We start from the raw sequence: 14822 nt of genomic DNA, 5'->3' as shown, positions 1-14822 counted from the left end.
CTTAGGCAGCTAGTGTCAGGTAGGGTAGGGGTTCTCCAAGCAGTGCCCCCAAACCAGCAATGCTGGCACCACCTGGGAACTTGCTGGAAATGCAGATTTTCTGGCCCCCCCTCATAACCTACTGATAAAAAACTCAGGGTAGGCCTAATAATTTGTGTTTTAATAATGGCTCCAGGGGGTTTCAACTCACTCAAGAACCGCAGATGCTGTAAGGGGAGGCGAAGCTGCCCAGTGCATCTCTAGCCTATCACACCCGCCTCCACCCCCGTGAGGCTGGGGTGCCCCAGGTGAGGAGAATAGGGCTCCTGGCTTCTTGGCTTCTTGCCGCATCCAGTAAAACAAAACTAACTAGACAGACTTGATGATTTTAATGTCCTATTTGAGTTGTTCTTTCCTTTAAAGGAAGAGAAGAGGGAGTTGCTTATCACCAGACTATTAAGCGTTTCCCACCTCTTCAGGAATAGAGGTCTTTAACCATTACAGTGGCCACAGGCTCTCTTCTGAGACACTAGGATAAGTTATTAATGAGCTGAATTTAAGGAAATCCTTGTTTTATGTCCTCATAAATTTCAACACTTAAAAGAGGCCCCTGTAGTGTACTTTTCTTCATCTCCTTTCATGGACTTATTTGTATAAGGCTCTTTGAGAGCTGGCTTCTGCCTATTTTTCCAATGTCCTAGCTCTGTTTTTCAACACACAGCTATTGCTCATTGCTCTCAGCTCACTGACTCCTTGTGGTTTCTAGATTTTGTTTATTTTTTTCATTCTGCCAAGCCTTTGTAGAGACTCTGCCTGTGCTTGGAAGGCCTTTCTTTTCTTGGACAGCCTCATGGACTCTGCTCATCCTTTAAGATTTTGTTGACTTTAAGCCTTTCTTAACTCTCCTACTCTCTTTTCCATTTGTTCAATATTTCACTCATTTACCAAATATGTGCTGGACCACAGCTCCGTCAGATACACTTTTAGGTTTTGGGGATGCAGCAATGAAGGAAACAAATCCCTCCCCTCATGGAGCTAGTAGTGGGGCAAAATGGGTCGTAAGTAAACAGATCATTAAAATAGGTAGTATGGGAGTTCTCGTTGTGGCACAGTGGAAACAATATGACTAGGAACCATGAGGTTGCAGGTTTGATCCCTGGCCTTGCTCAGTGGGTTAAGGGTTAAGGATCTGGCGTTGCCGTGAGCTGTAGTGTAAGGTCGCAGACATGGCTTGGATCTGGCATTGCTGTGGCTGTTGTGTTGGCCGTCAGGCGAGGCTCCTTTTGGAGCCTTAGTCTGAGAACCTCCATCCTCGGGTGTGGCCCTAAACAGCAAAAAAAAAAAAAAAAAAAAAAAAAAAAAAGGTAGTATGCCACTGTAAGAGTTCATTTACATGAAACAAAAGCAAGCAAAATTAATCTATGCTCTTAGAAGTCAGGATGATGGTTACCCTTGGACTGTGAAAGGGGAATGGCAGCTAGAGGAGAGCACAGGAAAATCTGGAGGTATTTCTGCTCCTTGATCTGGGTGCTGGTTACATGGTTGCATTCAGTTTGTGGAAATTAATTGAGCTGGATGCTTTTATGTCCTTTTCTGTATGTATATTTCAATATAAAGTAATTTTATTCATGTAGCATTTCAGATGGTCAAGAGTCATATAGAGAAAAACAAAGCAAGGGAGGCAGGTTGGGAAGAGAGGAGTGAGGGGGGTGTGAGGGTTGCAATTTTAAATCTGCAGTCCAGAGAAAGCCTCACTGACAGGTAAAATTTCAACAAAGATTTGTAGGAGGTGAGGGAGCCGGGCCTTGAGGTAGGCAAGGGCTGGTGGAGGTAGGCAAGGCCTGTGGTTGGAATGGAGAGAATGTGAGGGAAAGCTGTAAGACATGGTATCAGAAAGATAGCAGGAGGCTGATTGCGTGGTGCTTTACAGACTATTGTAAAGGTTTTGGCTTTTGCTCATACTCTGGGAAGAGATGGAAAGCTGTTGGGTTTTGAATGGAAATGAAGTGAAATGATGACATATTTTAAAAGTATCTCTCTGGCTGCTTTTGAGAAGAGACCCACGAGAGGCGGCATGGGAACAGGGTGGCCAGTTGGGAGATTACCATAATCCAGGTGAGGGAAGATGATGACTTGGTCCAAGCTGATGGTAGTGGATGTGAGAAAAGAGTAAGTTAAGTATTCATATTTGAAGGAAGAGCAGACAGGATTTGTTGACAGGCAGTGGGTGTGAAAGGAAGAAGGGAGTCAGTGATGACCAAAGCTTTGCCCTGAGCAATTAGAAGAGTGGTGTCGCCATTTATGACAATGAGGAAGTCTGGAGTTTGGTTTGGGATGCCCATTTCAGACATTTGAGAGGCCACGTTGAGTAGGTGGATGGATATTAAATTTGCATTTAGGAGAGAGGTCCTTTTGTTAGATGAGAGAAGTAATAGTGTGTCTGTATGTTGATAATGAACAAATGGAGAGAGTAAAGTTGGTGAGGGAGAGGTGGAAGAATTGCTGTGCACTGTCTCTCAGGAGGCAGTGGGGATGGGGTTTACCTAAGAGTCTGCCTTAGGTAGGACTGTGTAAAAGATGGGATAGAATATGATGGCAGGATGCAGAAAGGTGAGTGGTGAGTTAGGGGAGCTTGTGGAAAATCTCCTCTGCTTGCTTCTAATTTTCTCAGTGAAACAGGAGGCCAGTCAGTGCCGTGAGGCTGGGAATGTTGGTGTTGACAGTTTGAGAAAGAACGAAAGAGTCCCTGGGAGAGTAGGAGAGAATAACTAAAGAACACTAACAGGCTTCCTGGGCAGTACTAAAGGTGCTTGTGAGGTTTGTGGTTGTATATTTAAATCGAGGACACTCAGCATGTGTGTGCAGTTTTCTCCGGTCATATTTAGTTGCTTGTGTGTGAACACGGAATGGGAGGAGAGTTGCGTTAACCAGATGCTGGGGTTTTGCCATGCATGTGTGACAAAGAAAGACAGATGTGTGCTAGAAAGTGAGGAAAATAATTACAGGACCTAGGCCAGATTAGAGGATGAAAGGTGGAGGTTGAATCAGAGCCACAGCTGCCAGCCTACGCCACGGCCACAGCAACGTGGGATCCAAGCTGTGTGTGCGACCTATACCACAGCACATGGCCACGCTGTGAGTTGTGGCCTCACCCACTAAGTGAGGACAGGGATCGAACCTGTCACCTCATGAATACTTGTTGTGTTCATTACTGCTGAGGCATGACGGGAACTCTGGGTTTTCATTCTTGATGGCCGCCAAGGAATTTTTAGAGTTGGGTACTAGATAATGAGTGAGCTGGAAGGATAGAGATAGAGGTAGTGGTTGGAGAATTTCAGTGCTTGAAATTGAGGTAATGGAGTGGTTTTGGTTATTACTAATGACAAAATCTAAGTTCTACCCATGGAGAGGGTAACTAGGATAAAGTAGAAAAAAGGTCTTTGGAAGAAAGGAGGTTCAGGTCCACAGGAGGTCATACATGAGAGAGTGACGCCAAGAATTATGACAGAAGTAATATTGGACAGCTTGACAAAGTCAGCAGTAAAATCAAGGAATGGTGGTGGAAGCACTAGAAGCCTGTAACATGGAAGGGTGGTGAATGAAAGCCTAATGAGATGAGATTTGTATACAGAGAGGAGGACAGGAGAATGATGTGGAAGCCAGTGAGATTAAAGAAATTCACTTACCCAAGTGTATGGTCAATGTTGGAAAGAAAACCAGCACCACTTGAAAGGACTACAGGGGAAGAACTATCCTCAGAAGAGTTGCATTTCAGTTAGAGCCAGAAGGTGAGGGAAATGATAACAGAAGAAGTTGAGAATACGAAGACTTTGCTGGTGACTTGTGGCAAGTTCCAGAGGGCATCGCAGGAGGGTTTCAGAAGTTGGGAATGGGTTGGAAATGGGGTCAATACAGGGAGGGTAAGAGCTTATGGGGCTCAGAGTCCATGAGGTGAAGGATGCACTGAGGGTCTTGGGCATCTTGTGGTGGTGAACATGAATTTGGAAACAGACCTTATGAGATCAGATATGGTGGTCTCAAGGCAGGCTCTGATGGCAAAACTGTGAATGTTGTAGGGTGGAAAGAGGGTGAGAGTGCTGTCAGGAGCACACAGAGTTTTGAGGTCCCCTCTTCATTCTCCACAATGAAGGTGTGGAGGCCAGAGTGGAGCAGACTTATCTGGAGCAGGTGGAACTCTGAGACTCCCTTTTGATTCTTGTGGGTGATGACATGCAAGCTGAAGAAAGAGAAGCAAGACGACTCGCATTGTGCATATTACAACTTAAGAGTACACCACGGACATAGACTCTCACGTGACTGGCACCTGTGGAGAAGGCCAGTGTGCCCTGGAAAGACACGCTCTTCACAGCAGCTCAGACACATTGCATGTGCAAACTTACTGCATTGCTGAAATTCATTATTATTCATCCTGTCACAAGATTGTGAATCCCTCATGAGCAGGAGGCATGGCTTTCTGTATCTTTCCTGGCTCCTGATACATGGTAGGCTCTTGGAATAGGTGTTGTTTATTTTATTTTAGTTTTTTTTTTTTTTTCTGCACCTGCAGCATGCAGAAGTTCAAGGCCAGGGATCGAAACTGAGCTGCTGCAGTGACCACACTGGATCCTTAAACTGTTGCGCTCCCAAAGGACTCCTGGAATAGGTGTTGTTAGTGCTCTCTCTCTTTTTGGTTTATTTTATTTTATTAGAAATTTTTTGGAGTATAGTTGATTTACACTGTTGTGTTTAGTTTAAGGTGTACAGCTATACATATACACATATCCATTCTTTTTCAAATTATTTCCCAATATAGGTTATTACAGAATATTGAGTAGGTTTCCCATTCAACAGTAGGGCCTTGTTAGTTATCTATTTTATATGTAGTAATGTGTTTATGTTAATCCCAAACTCCTAATTTATTCATCCCTCCACATTTCCCCTTTGGTAAGCATTAATTTGGCTTTGAAATCTTCGTTTCTGCTTTGTAAATAAATTCTTTTGTATAACTGTTTGTTTGTTTATTTTTAGGGCTGCATCTGCGGCATATGGAAGTTCCCAGGCTAGGGGTCGAATCAGAGCTACAGCTGCCAGCCAACACCACAGCCATGGCTGGCAATGCTGGATCCTTAACACACTACTAAGCGAGGCCAGGGATTGAACCTGCGTCCTCATGGATGCTAGTCAGATTCGTTTCTGCTGAGCCATGATGGAAACTCCAGGAACGGAGACTTAAATTGGCTTGAAATGCAAAAATTTTGAATTATTAGATTCAGGTGATAAAATAATTTCAAAGGCGATAAGACATGTGTCTGCTTCCAAAACTTCCACATAGACTGTCACTAAAGGAAGGTACATCGGAGAGATCTATGCAATCGTACAGATGTTACGTCTGCATTCCTAAGTACGTTTTCACCAGGTCAAACCTTTGAGGTGTGCACTGGAGGTTGCTGGGTGTCCCACAGTGGCTGGTATGACTCTGGGATGTATCATCGCTGGGGAGCCACGTTGGAATGGGGGTCATGCTTCAGGGAACTTCAGAGGTTTGGCCTGAACTGTACTCACATACCTACTTAAAAGAAATTCAAGTGAGAGACAGTTATTAGAACTAAATGAAAAACATTAATTATTTATATGCGCTCAGCAATTACATAATTAGAGAACACTAACTAGGAATTAATCATTTATGTTGACGTAACAATTTTTAAACTAAAGGGAAAGTTTGTGGCAAGGTGGATGAGTATGAGAGAGACCCAAGTCTGAATAATGACTCTGTTCTTTGCTAATTGTGTGGTCTTAATGTAACTTCCTTAAACTTTACAAACGGTGTGTTTCTTATCTATAAAATGTCTTTTTCACAAGGTCATTGTGAGAATTACTACCGTATAATGGATAAAAATAGTTGGTAATAATAATGTTATTTGACACTTGAAAAAATTGTACACATTAGCTCAATGAATCTTCAAAAAAAGAGAAAAGATGAGGTAGGTATTGTTATTATTTTAAAAGTAGAAACTGAAACACAGAGAGGTTAAATAACTCCCAAAAATATAAAGGGCAGGGGCAGAGCCAGGATATAAATTCAGGAAGCCTGGCTGTTAAACATTACATTATATTGTCTCTCAGTAAGAAATCAATCACAATGCGAATGATGTTATGACACAGGTCAATCAGAAAGAAGTTGAAACATGAAACTAAGAGTGACATTTATGAAAGACAAAGAATATGTAAAGTTATAAATATACGGGCTACCAGCTTTAACTGTGGAGTCTGGTGGAAGAATTTTGGAGCAAGCATTTTGAGTTGTCAGGGCTCCTTGGAAAAGGACAAATTCTGCTAACTTGTGTAATTTAAAATGAGTCTAAGCATTAGAAGGATAAAGCTCCTTCTCTTCTGCAGGCAAAAATTTCCTTTCAAAGATGCCTCACCCTTTTGACAATTTTATACAGATTTCCTGGCTAAATATTTTATTTTTATCCATTAGCAATCTTGTCTGCTATTTTCCTGGCAATACATTCTTTTCACAGGCCCTAACATTGCCTAGTTTCCTAAGTTTCTCATCTGACCACAGCAGGTCAGTTAAGACCTGTGTATTACAGTGGGCATTTTTTGTTCCTTTCTCCTAAATTTATTTAACCCATTTTTCCAGCAAGTTGTGTTACTCCACTGCATACATTCATGGTGTTTGGTTCTTAGTTTTGCCCTCTCTCTATAGAATCCATTGTACCATTTTCCATCTGAACTCTCTACATGCTGTGCTCATACATGAATCCAACCCATTGTCCTATTTTCTAACAGCGTGTGCTTTTTGTTAATGATGCCACCAGGAAGCAGGAGAAATACACATACCAAGTTTATCAAAAGGGTTCTCTTGTCTTTATGATGATCTCTCCCAATTCAACTTTTCTTTTTCTTTTTTTTCTAACTTGATACATTCTCCATGGGCCATCTTGTCTACACAAAGGAGCACCATCTCTATTCTGTCTTATCCCAAAATCTGTATCTCCAGCTCAGATCTCTTCCAGAGATCTGACTATCCAACTGCTCACAGATGTCTCCATTTAGGTGTCTTGAGGGAACACAGATTCAACCCATTCAAAACTGAGTTTATTGCCTCCAATTCCCTCCCCAGGCAAGGAGCTACACCTACTCTATTACCAATCTCAGGAAATGGCTCCATTATCTACCACACTGTCCAAGCTGGAACCTTGGGGTTATTCTTGACCATTATCTCCTCCTTAACTCACGCAGCTAGTCAATAGCCAGATCCTATCAATGCTACCTCCTTAACCTTCTATTAATCCCCACTGCCATTATTTTAATTCACATCACCGTTATTTCTCACTGCACTCTGAAATAGCCTTTTAACTGTTCTACTACTGCCAGGCTTGCCATCCTCAGGACAAAGGGCTAATAGTAGTATATGAAGAACTATTACAAACCAACAAGAAAAAGGCCAACAACAAATAGAAAAATTAGCAAAGGGAATGATAGAAAAAGACAAGGACCAATCATTCATGGAAAGATGCTCAGTCTCACTAAATAATAAAATTAATCAAAAACAAGGCTGTGAGTTACCATTTTTCCTCTGTTAGAAGCCCAAAACTTTGAAGACTCAGTGCTTGCAAAAATGTGGGAAAATGGACAAGCTCAGTGTATGCATTTTTGGTACAAATATAAACACATGCCACTTCTTTGAAGGACAATTGACAATTATAAGCCAAGTTATGTGTGCACACCCTCTAAGAGGATGAATTTTTCAGTTTTTCCTTTGACACAATTTTAATTTTTTATTTTACCACGTGTACATAGAAGTTTTTCAATTAGAAATGAGTGTTAGGGAGTTCCTATTGTGACTCAGCAGTTTAAGAACCTGACTAGTATCCATGAGGACACGGGTTTGATCCCTGGCTTCGCTCAGTGGGTTAAGGATCTGGTGTTGCCGCTGGCTGTGGTCGCAGATGCAGCTCAGAGCTGGCATTGCTGTGACTGTGGTGTAGGCCAGCAGCTGCAGTTCCAGTTTGACCCTTCACCCTGGAACTTCCATATGCCAGAGGTGAGGCCTTAAAGAAAAGAAAAGAAAGAAAGAAGGAAAGGAAGAAAGAATCAGTGTTAAATAATTTTTAAAAATGAACTGCTATTGATAGAAAGGCCACTTCTTGAGAGGACAAGATGGTTCTTGCTAGTTACATCATGAATTAGCCTCCTGCAGCAATAGCCCAGGGTTTACTCTTTATGTCCTCCATCCATCCTACATTTACTCCAGGACTCTAAGGGCATCTGCTTAGGTCTACCCATTCAAAAGATATTTTTTACTCCATCCTTCCCTTTATTTCAGAAATAATTTAAGACGACCAATGAGAAGTTGACACAGGAGCTCCAAAGCTAAAGCTAATCAAAGTAATGTGTACTAATTTATAGAACTCATAATGTTACATTTTGATCATAGGACACTTACTTTCTGAATTATGTTTATTTTAATTCACTTTCATTCCCTGAACACATGCATACTGTAACAGCAGGAAAAGTACTCACAGAGCACAGAAGTTTGGAAGGGGCCAGCCAGTATTTAAAAGTGGTGTAGACAAGGAACCCTTCAGATTGGGTTTAAGATTCCTTTCTGAGAAGGAAAGTTTAAAGAATCAAACTATGGTTAATAAGATCAATAGTTTGTAACAATAAAATAATCAGATGACATTTTAATATCTCATTAGCATTTGAGTAATGTCCAATCAAGGTGACCTGGCTATAATTTTAGAGAAGCAAGACTTCTACACATTAAGATTGAAATTAAGAAAGCTAAACCTCATCAACTGTAATAAGCTCTTTTGGAAGAGAGAATTATTGGTGGTGGGAAGTACATGATACCTCTGAGAATCAATTGTAAAGGGAGGGAGTTCCTGTTGCGGCTCAGTGAAAATGAAAGATTAGTATCCATGAGGGCACAGGTTCGATCCCTGGCCTAGCTCAGTGGGTTAAGGATCCAGCATTGCTGTGAGCTATGGTGTAGCTCACAGAGACACCTCGGATCTGGCATTGCTGTGAGTGTAGTGTAGGCCAGCAGCTGCAGCTCCAATTCAACCCCTAGCCTGGGACCCTCCATATACTGCAGGTGCAGCCCTAAAAAAAAATTGTAAAGGGAGATGGAGAAGAGGTATTGGTAATGGATCTTCAAGATGGAACAGAACAGGAGTTCCTGTTGTGGCACAGTGGTTAACGAATCCGACTAGGAACCATGAGGTTGCGGGTTTGATCCCTGGCCTTGCTCAGTGGGTTAATGATCCGGCGTTGCCGTGAGCTGTGGTGTAGGTTGCAGACGCGGCTCGGATCCCGTGTTGCTGTGGCTGTGGTGTAGGCCAGCCACTACAGCTCTGATTCGACCCCTACCCTGGGAACCTCCATATGCCGCGGGAGCGGCCCAAGAAATAGCAAAGACAAAAAAAAAAAAAAAAAAAAAAGATGGAGCAGAACAGAGGGTCTTGCAACGACTTCCAGTCCACTTGGAAAAGTTTATCTCTACAGGATACACATGTATCAGATAAACAGCCACTAAGTTCACCCAACCAGATCCTGGCACGCTTCCCAGGTCTGTCTGGCTTCTCATACAGGTTTACCAGCAGCAGCTTCACTTGGTGTCATTCAGTCTCCTAAGATTCGTGGTAGCTACAGCAGTCATTTAGTTTAGTCTCTTCTCAATACAGGAATGCTCCTTGACGGCCTGTCACAGACTCACCATCAATGACTCTTTTTAAATAAATTTGTTCTATCCGTCCTTGAGTAAACCTTCCTTTCCATAACTGTAGTCCCGAGATTTCATTAGGAGAAACTCCTCAGGCCTCTTTTAAGCCTCTTGAAATCCACTTTATGAGGTAAATGGTTAATGTTCTCACAACTTTATTTGGCCTTAATTGGGGGAAAGGGAAACAATACAACCATTATTTTAATTTCTTTATTTATCAATAGTATCCAAAAAAGAATCAGGAGTTACAAAAACAAGTTAAATGAAATATGGAAGCCTACTAAATACAAATACATTTCACAAACACACAGGCAACAGAAACCTGTCCAAACTGTTTCTTGAAATTTGACTATTTAAAAACATAAGTGTAAAGGAAAGACATTCAGACTGGTCCACATGGGCTTATTAGCAGGTGGAGGAGCCCTGCTTTCCAAAGAGTGATGGAGTCCAGAGTCATGGCATTTGAGAAGGTTTCCATGGACACTGAATCTTAACAGATGCTGTAATATGTTTATAAAAAACATACACACAGAGAAAGCGCAAGGAAGCTTGTCGTCTAGGCCCGATGCTTTTAGAGAGTTGGAGGAACTGAACCTGTTTTAATCCTGTTTATTTGCTCCATGCAAAGCTCCATGCAAAACTCCCCAAACTAGGCTATTTAGCAGCTTTCCATGAATGACTGTTAGATCACGTGAGTCTATGGTGCAGACAGTAGCTTCCCTATTTACAGGAGGAATGCAGATTTGCTCTTGGGAATTCAGTGTTGCAGGATGGGGTCATCTTGGAGGGCAACCACTGACCTAAATGTAACTGGTGAGGAGACACTCTGCCTTCTTGCTTTAAACCAAATGGTACTTCGGCCCTCTCTTCAATAGTGACCAAGGACTGGCAAAAGTGGATCAAGGTGTGCTGTTGGGAGTTCTCCAAGGTATTTTGACAGGGAGATGCATTTGAGACCACACAAGTGGGGTTCGAAGAGAGCTTTCAAGTGGGATGGTTTATAAAAGCTCAGAATTCTAAACAAAGTGGAGAATGGTCTTTCAAAGGAGAAAAAGGAAACTTGTTTAGAACAAATTCCATTTTCAGCACAACTTTTTCAGAGCTGCCTGTGCAATATAGCCTACGTTACTTCCCTCTGGTGGTCTATAATCTGCTTCCTGAAAATGAGATCTTATGTGAAGTTTATAATTTTGTTATTCCAAATGCATCTTAAACACGGTACTGAGTGGGGTTAATTATCACAGAAGCCAAAAAGACACTGTCACAGTGTTGAGTTGAATTCCAATTTTTGCCTTCCCTCGAAATGGGAAACCTTCTTTTGTCCTCATCTCTAATAGGAAAGCCATTTCTGCTCCTGAGGTTAAAGATGAAATGTACAAGTAAGGACAGAGTGGAGTGCTTCTCCTTCTCACAGTTCTGAGCAGGCTTTACCTGAGGGCTCTACATCACAGCACAGCCCGTGGGGCCATTCAGACTGAGGTTAAATTTGGTCATCTTGTTTTTGGCTGTCTGACCATACTTGTTATGACAGTAAGGTTTCATTTATCCTAAGGAGAAGGAGGAGAATCATAGGAACTTGTCTCCTTCTTGACCAATGATCAGAACCACAGAATTTACAATTTCTCAGATCAACAGTTTAATGCATTCCTACCTGCTCACTGAGGAAACTGAGGCCCAGAAATAGGAAGAGACAGGGCCAGAGTCACTGTCCTCGTTAGTGGAAGATCAATGGGCATGTTGACAGGCTGGGACAGCGAAGCCTTGCTTAGCTGCACTTGTCTCCATTCTTTGGGATACTGATTTGCATAAATCTATCAGAATAAATGAAAACAAATTTGCTTTTTGGATCTTAAAAGCTTTATACAGAGAAAATTCTCCTGGCTTCTGTTCGAGGCACACCCTGCTTCTCTGGCAGGCTGCTGACCCACTGGAAGCCAGGGGGCAAATTCTGGGCTACATCTAGTATGTGGCAGGGTGAGGGGAGTCTGGGTAATAGCAGTCCCTGTACCAAGAAGGACCCCAAACTCTCCCACCTCTAAAATGGTAGGACTAATGAAAAATAATTACAAAAGCTTAATTCTAGTCAAGAAAATAAAAATATTAAACAACAACAACAATAATACAATGATAATAATTGAAGAGTGAAATCGACTTGCCAAAAAAAAGTTTACAGAAAAATAGCACCTTTGGTAACAAGTATTTTTAAAATTTGGTTAGGTCTCTAAGGGGCTCAAAGTCTACAAGTACCTGCATTATTTGGGTGCACCCTGCAGTCATTGGGTAACTAGCAAGATGGCCATGTATCTAGAGCCAGTGGTTGGGGCCATGAGGAGAAGCACAGATGCTGGAGATCTGTTACGCTGATGGCAGCAGGAAGGGCTGGAAGCAGAATGCAGTCTTCTCTACTGACTTTCCCAAAGCCTTCCTCTGGGGACAGCCTGCTAAGTTCTTTCTCATTGCCTGTACTCCCTACAGCATGATCAAAGCTGTGGTGGACTCAGAAGTGTTCCAGATCTGGGTCCACTACTCTCCCAACCCTGATGCAGTTTCTTAACTTGTCTCCAGCCCCTGAGCATCATTTACAGTTTCTCTCAAAGCGCTCCTAGAAATGAAGGCTATGGCCCTCTCCCTCCTAGCCAGCCACCCCCATTTCCTCTATTGCAAAACAAATAGACAAAATAAAACTCATTGCTATACAAGCAAATACTGGTGATTTGGCGATTGTAGCAGACACTTGCGTATACTGGACTCAGCGCTGAAGTGGAAGAGAAGGTGCCAGGCTCTAGACACCATTCCCAGATGCCTCCTCATTAGATCTCTTTGGTGCTCACTCTCTTGGTCTTTTCAGCTGTCTCCTTTGAGAAGCAAGAGAAAATAAGTATCATGAAATATTAAAAAATTATTGGCATTTATCTAGTCCTCAAGACTTTATATAAGCATTGATGGATACATACTTATGCTGAACTTTAGTTCTGTTTACTTATCTGTCTCCTTCATGGGCAATGAAAAATTTGTGGGCAAGGATCATGTCTTACTCATGACATGGTTGTGTAGGGACTGTTGATAAATTAGAAACTGACCCCATTTAAACTCCTATGAAACAATCAAGTCAGGCATACATTATTACATTCATTTTAGAAACGAAGATAGGAGTTCCCGTCGTGGCGCAGTGGTTAACGAATCCGACTAGGAACCATGAGGTTGCGGGTTCGGTCCCTGCCCTTGCTCAGTGGGTTAACGATCCGGCGTTGCCATGAGCTGTGGTGTAGGTTGCAGACGCGGTTCGGATCCCGCGTTGCTGTGGCTCTGGCGTAGGCCGGTGGCTACAGCTCCGATTCAACCCCTAGCCTGGGAACCTCCATATGCCTCGGGAGCGGCCCAAGAAATAGCAACAATAACAACAACAACAACCAAAAAGACAAAAGACAAAAAAAAAAAAAAAAAAAAAAAAAAAAGAAATGAAGATAAAGGGAGTTCCTGTCGTGGCTCAGTTGTTAGTGAAACCAACTAGCATCCATGAGGACGTGGGTCAGATCCCTGGCCTTGCTCAGTGGGTTAAGGATCTAGCATTGCTGTGAACTGTGGTGTACATTGCAGATGTGGCTTGGATCCCTCATTGCTGTGGCCCTGGCACAGGCCAGCGGCTACAGTTCCGATTGGAACCCTAGCCTGGGAACCTCCATATGCCACAGGTGCAGCCTTAAAAGACAAAAAGACCAAAAAAAAAAAAAAAAAAAAAAAAAAAGAAAAGAAAGAAAAGGAAAAAAAAAAAAAAAAAGAAAAGGGAGTTCCCATTGTGGTTCAGTGGGTTAAGAACCTGACATAATGTCCGTGAGGACGCAGGTTAGATCCCTGGCCTCACTAGTGGGTTAAGGATCCAGCGTTGTGGGGTAGGTTGTATATGGAGCTCCGATCCAGTGTTGCCTGGCAGAGTGTGGCTGTGGTGTAGGCTGGCACCTGCTGCTTGGATTTGACCCCTAGCCTGGGGACTTCCATATATTGCAGGCGAGACCATAAAAAGAAAAAAAAAATGAGGAAAAGGATACAAAATGTTCTGAATCCAAATTTGGAGAAGCATTAAAAGCAACAGGCTCTGGAAGCAGATTGCCGAAGTTTGAATCATGGCCATGCTACTTTCTGGGGGACTTTGGGCATATTATGAAATCTTTATGCCTTGTAATAAAGTACTGCCCCTTAGAACAGTGGTGCATTTCTCCAAAGAAAGCATTCTTTTTTTTTTTTTGTCTTTTTGCCATTTCTTGGGCTGCTCCCACGGCATATGGAGGTTCCCAGGCTAGGGGTCGAATTGGAGCTGTAGCTGCCAGCCTACACCAGAGCCACAGCAACGTGGGATCCAAGCCGCATCTGCGACCTACACCAGAGGTCATGGCAATGCTGGATCGTTAACCCACTGAGCAAGGGCAGGGATTGAACCCACAACCTCATGGTTCCTAGTTGGATTCGTTAACCACTGTGCCACGACGGGAACTCCAGAAAGCATTCTTAATAACAGCCAAAAAGCACATGAAAAGATGCTCAACATTATTCATTAGTCATTAGGGAAATGCAATCAAAACTATAATGAGATGCCACTTCACACCTACTAGAACGGGTAAAATAAAAAATAATGACAGTTACGAATGTTGGTGAGTTTCCGGAGAAACTGGAATACTGCTGGTGAGGATGTAAAATGGTACAGCCACTTTTGGAAAACAGTCTGGCAGTTCTTCACAAGATAAAAAACAGAGTTACCATATGATCCCAAAATTCCACTCCTAGGTATATACTTCAAAGAACTGAAAACATATGTCCATGCAGACACTTGCACAAGAATGTTCATAGCAGTATTATTCATCATAGCTAAAAAGTAGAAGCAACCTAAATACATCATATCAACTGATGAATGGATATACAAAATGTGGTATATCCATACCATGAATGTTACTTAGCCATAAAAAGGAATAAAGTACTGATTCACGCTACAATAAGGATAAACCTTGAAAATTATGCTAAGTGAAAAGAAGTCAGACAGAAAATGCCATATATTATATGATTCTATTATATGTGTCCAGAATAGGCAAATCTATAGCATTATAAAGCAGATTCG

General features: G+C 42.3%; 1 protein-coding gene across 1 annotated transcript in view; it reads right to left on the bottom strand.

The window, feature by feature from the left end:
* Nucleotides 1–9911: 9911 nt before the first annotated feature.
* The window catches only part of FSTL1 (follistatin like 1), a 54495-nt gene continuing 49584 nt past the window's right edge, over nt 9912–14822 (bottom strand). The window contains exon 11 of the mRNA XM_021070306.2: nt 9912–12570. Within this exon, the coding sequence (XP_020925965.1) occupies nt 12526–12570 (45 nt within the window). The 3' untranslated portion in view covers nt 9912–12525. The remainder of the gene's footprint in view (nt 12571–14822) is intronic.

The sequence above is a fragment of the Sus scrofa genome, chromosome 13 (assembly GCF_054392235.1).
Source record: "Sus scrofa isolate SSC_HxYL_T2T_F1_AM1 chromosome 13, Sscrofa_HxYL_maternal_Yorkshire_Landrace_v2.0, whole genome shotgun sequence".
NCBI lineage: Eukaryota > Metazoa > Chordata > Mammalia > Artiodactyla > Suidae > Sus > Sus scrofa.
This window is presented reverse-complemented; position numbering and strand designations above follow the sequence as displayed.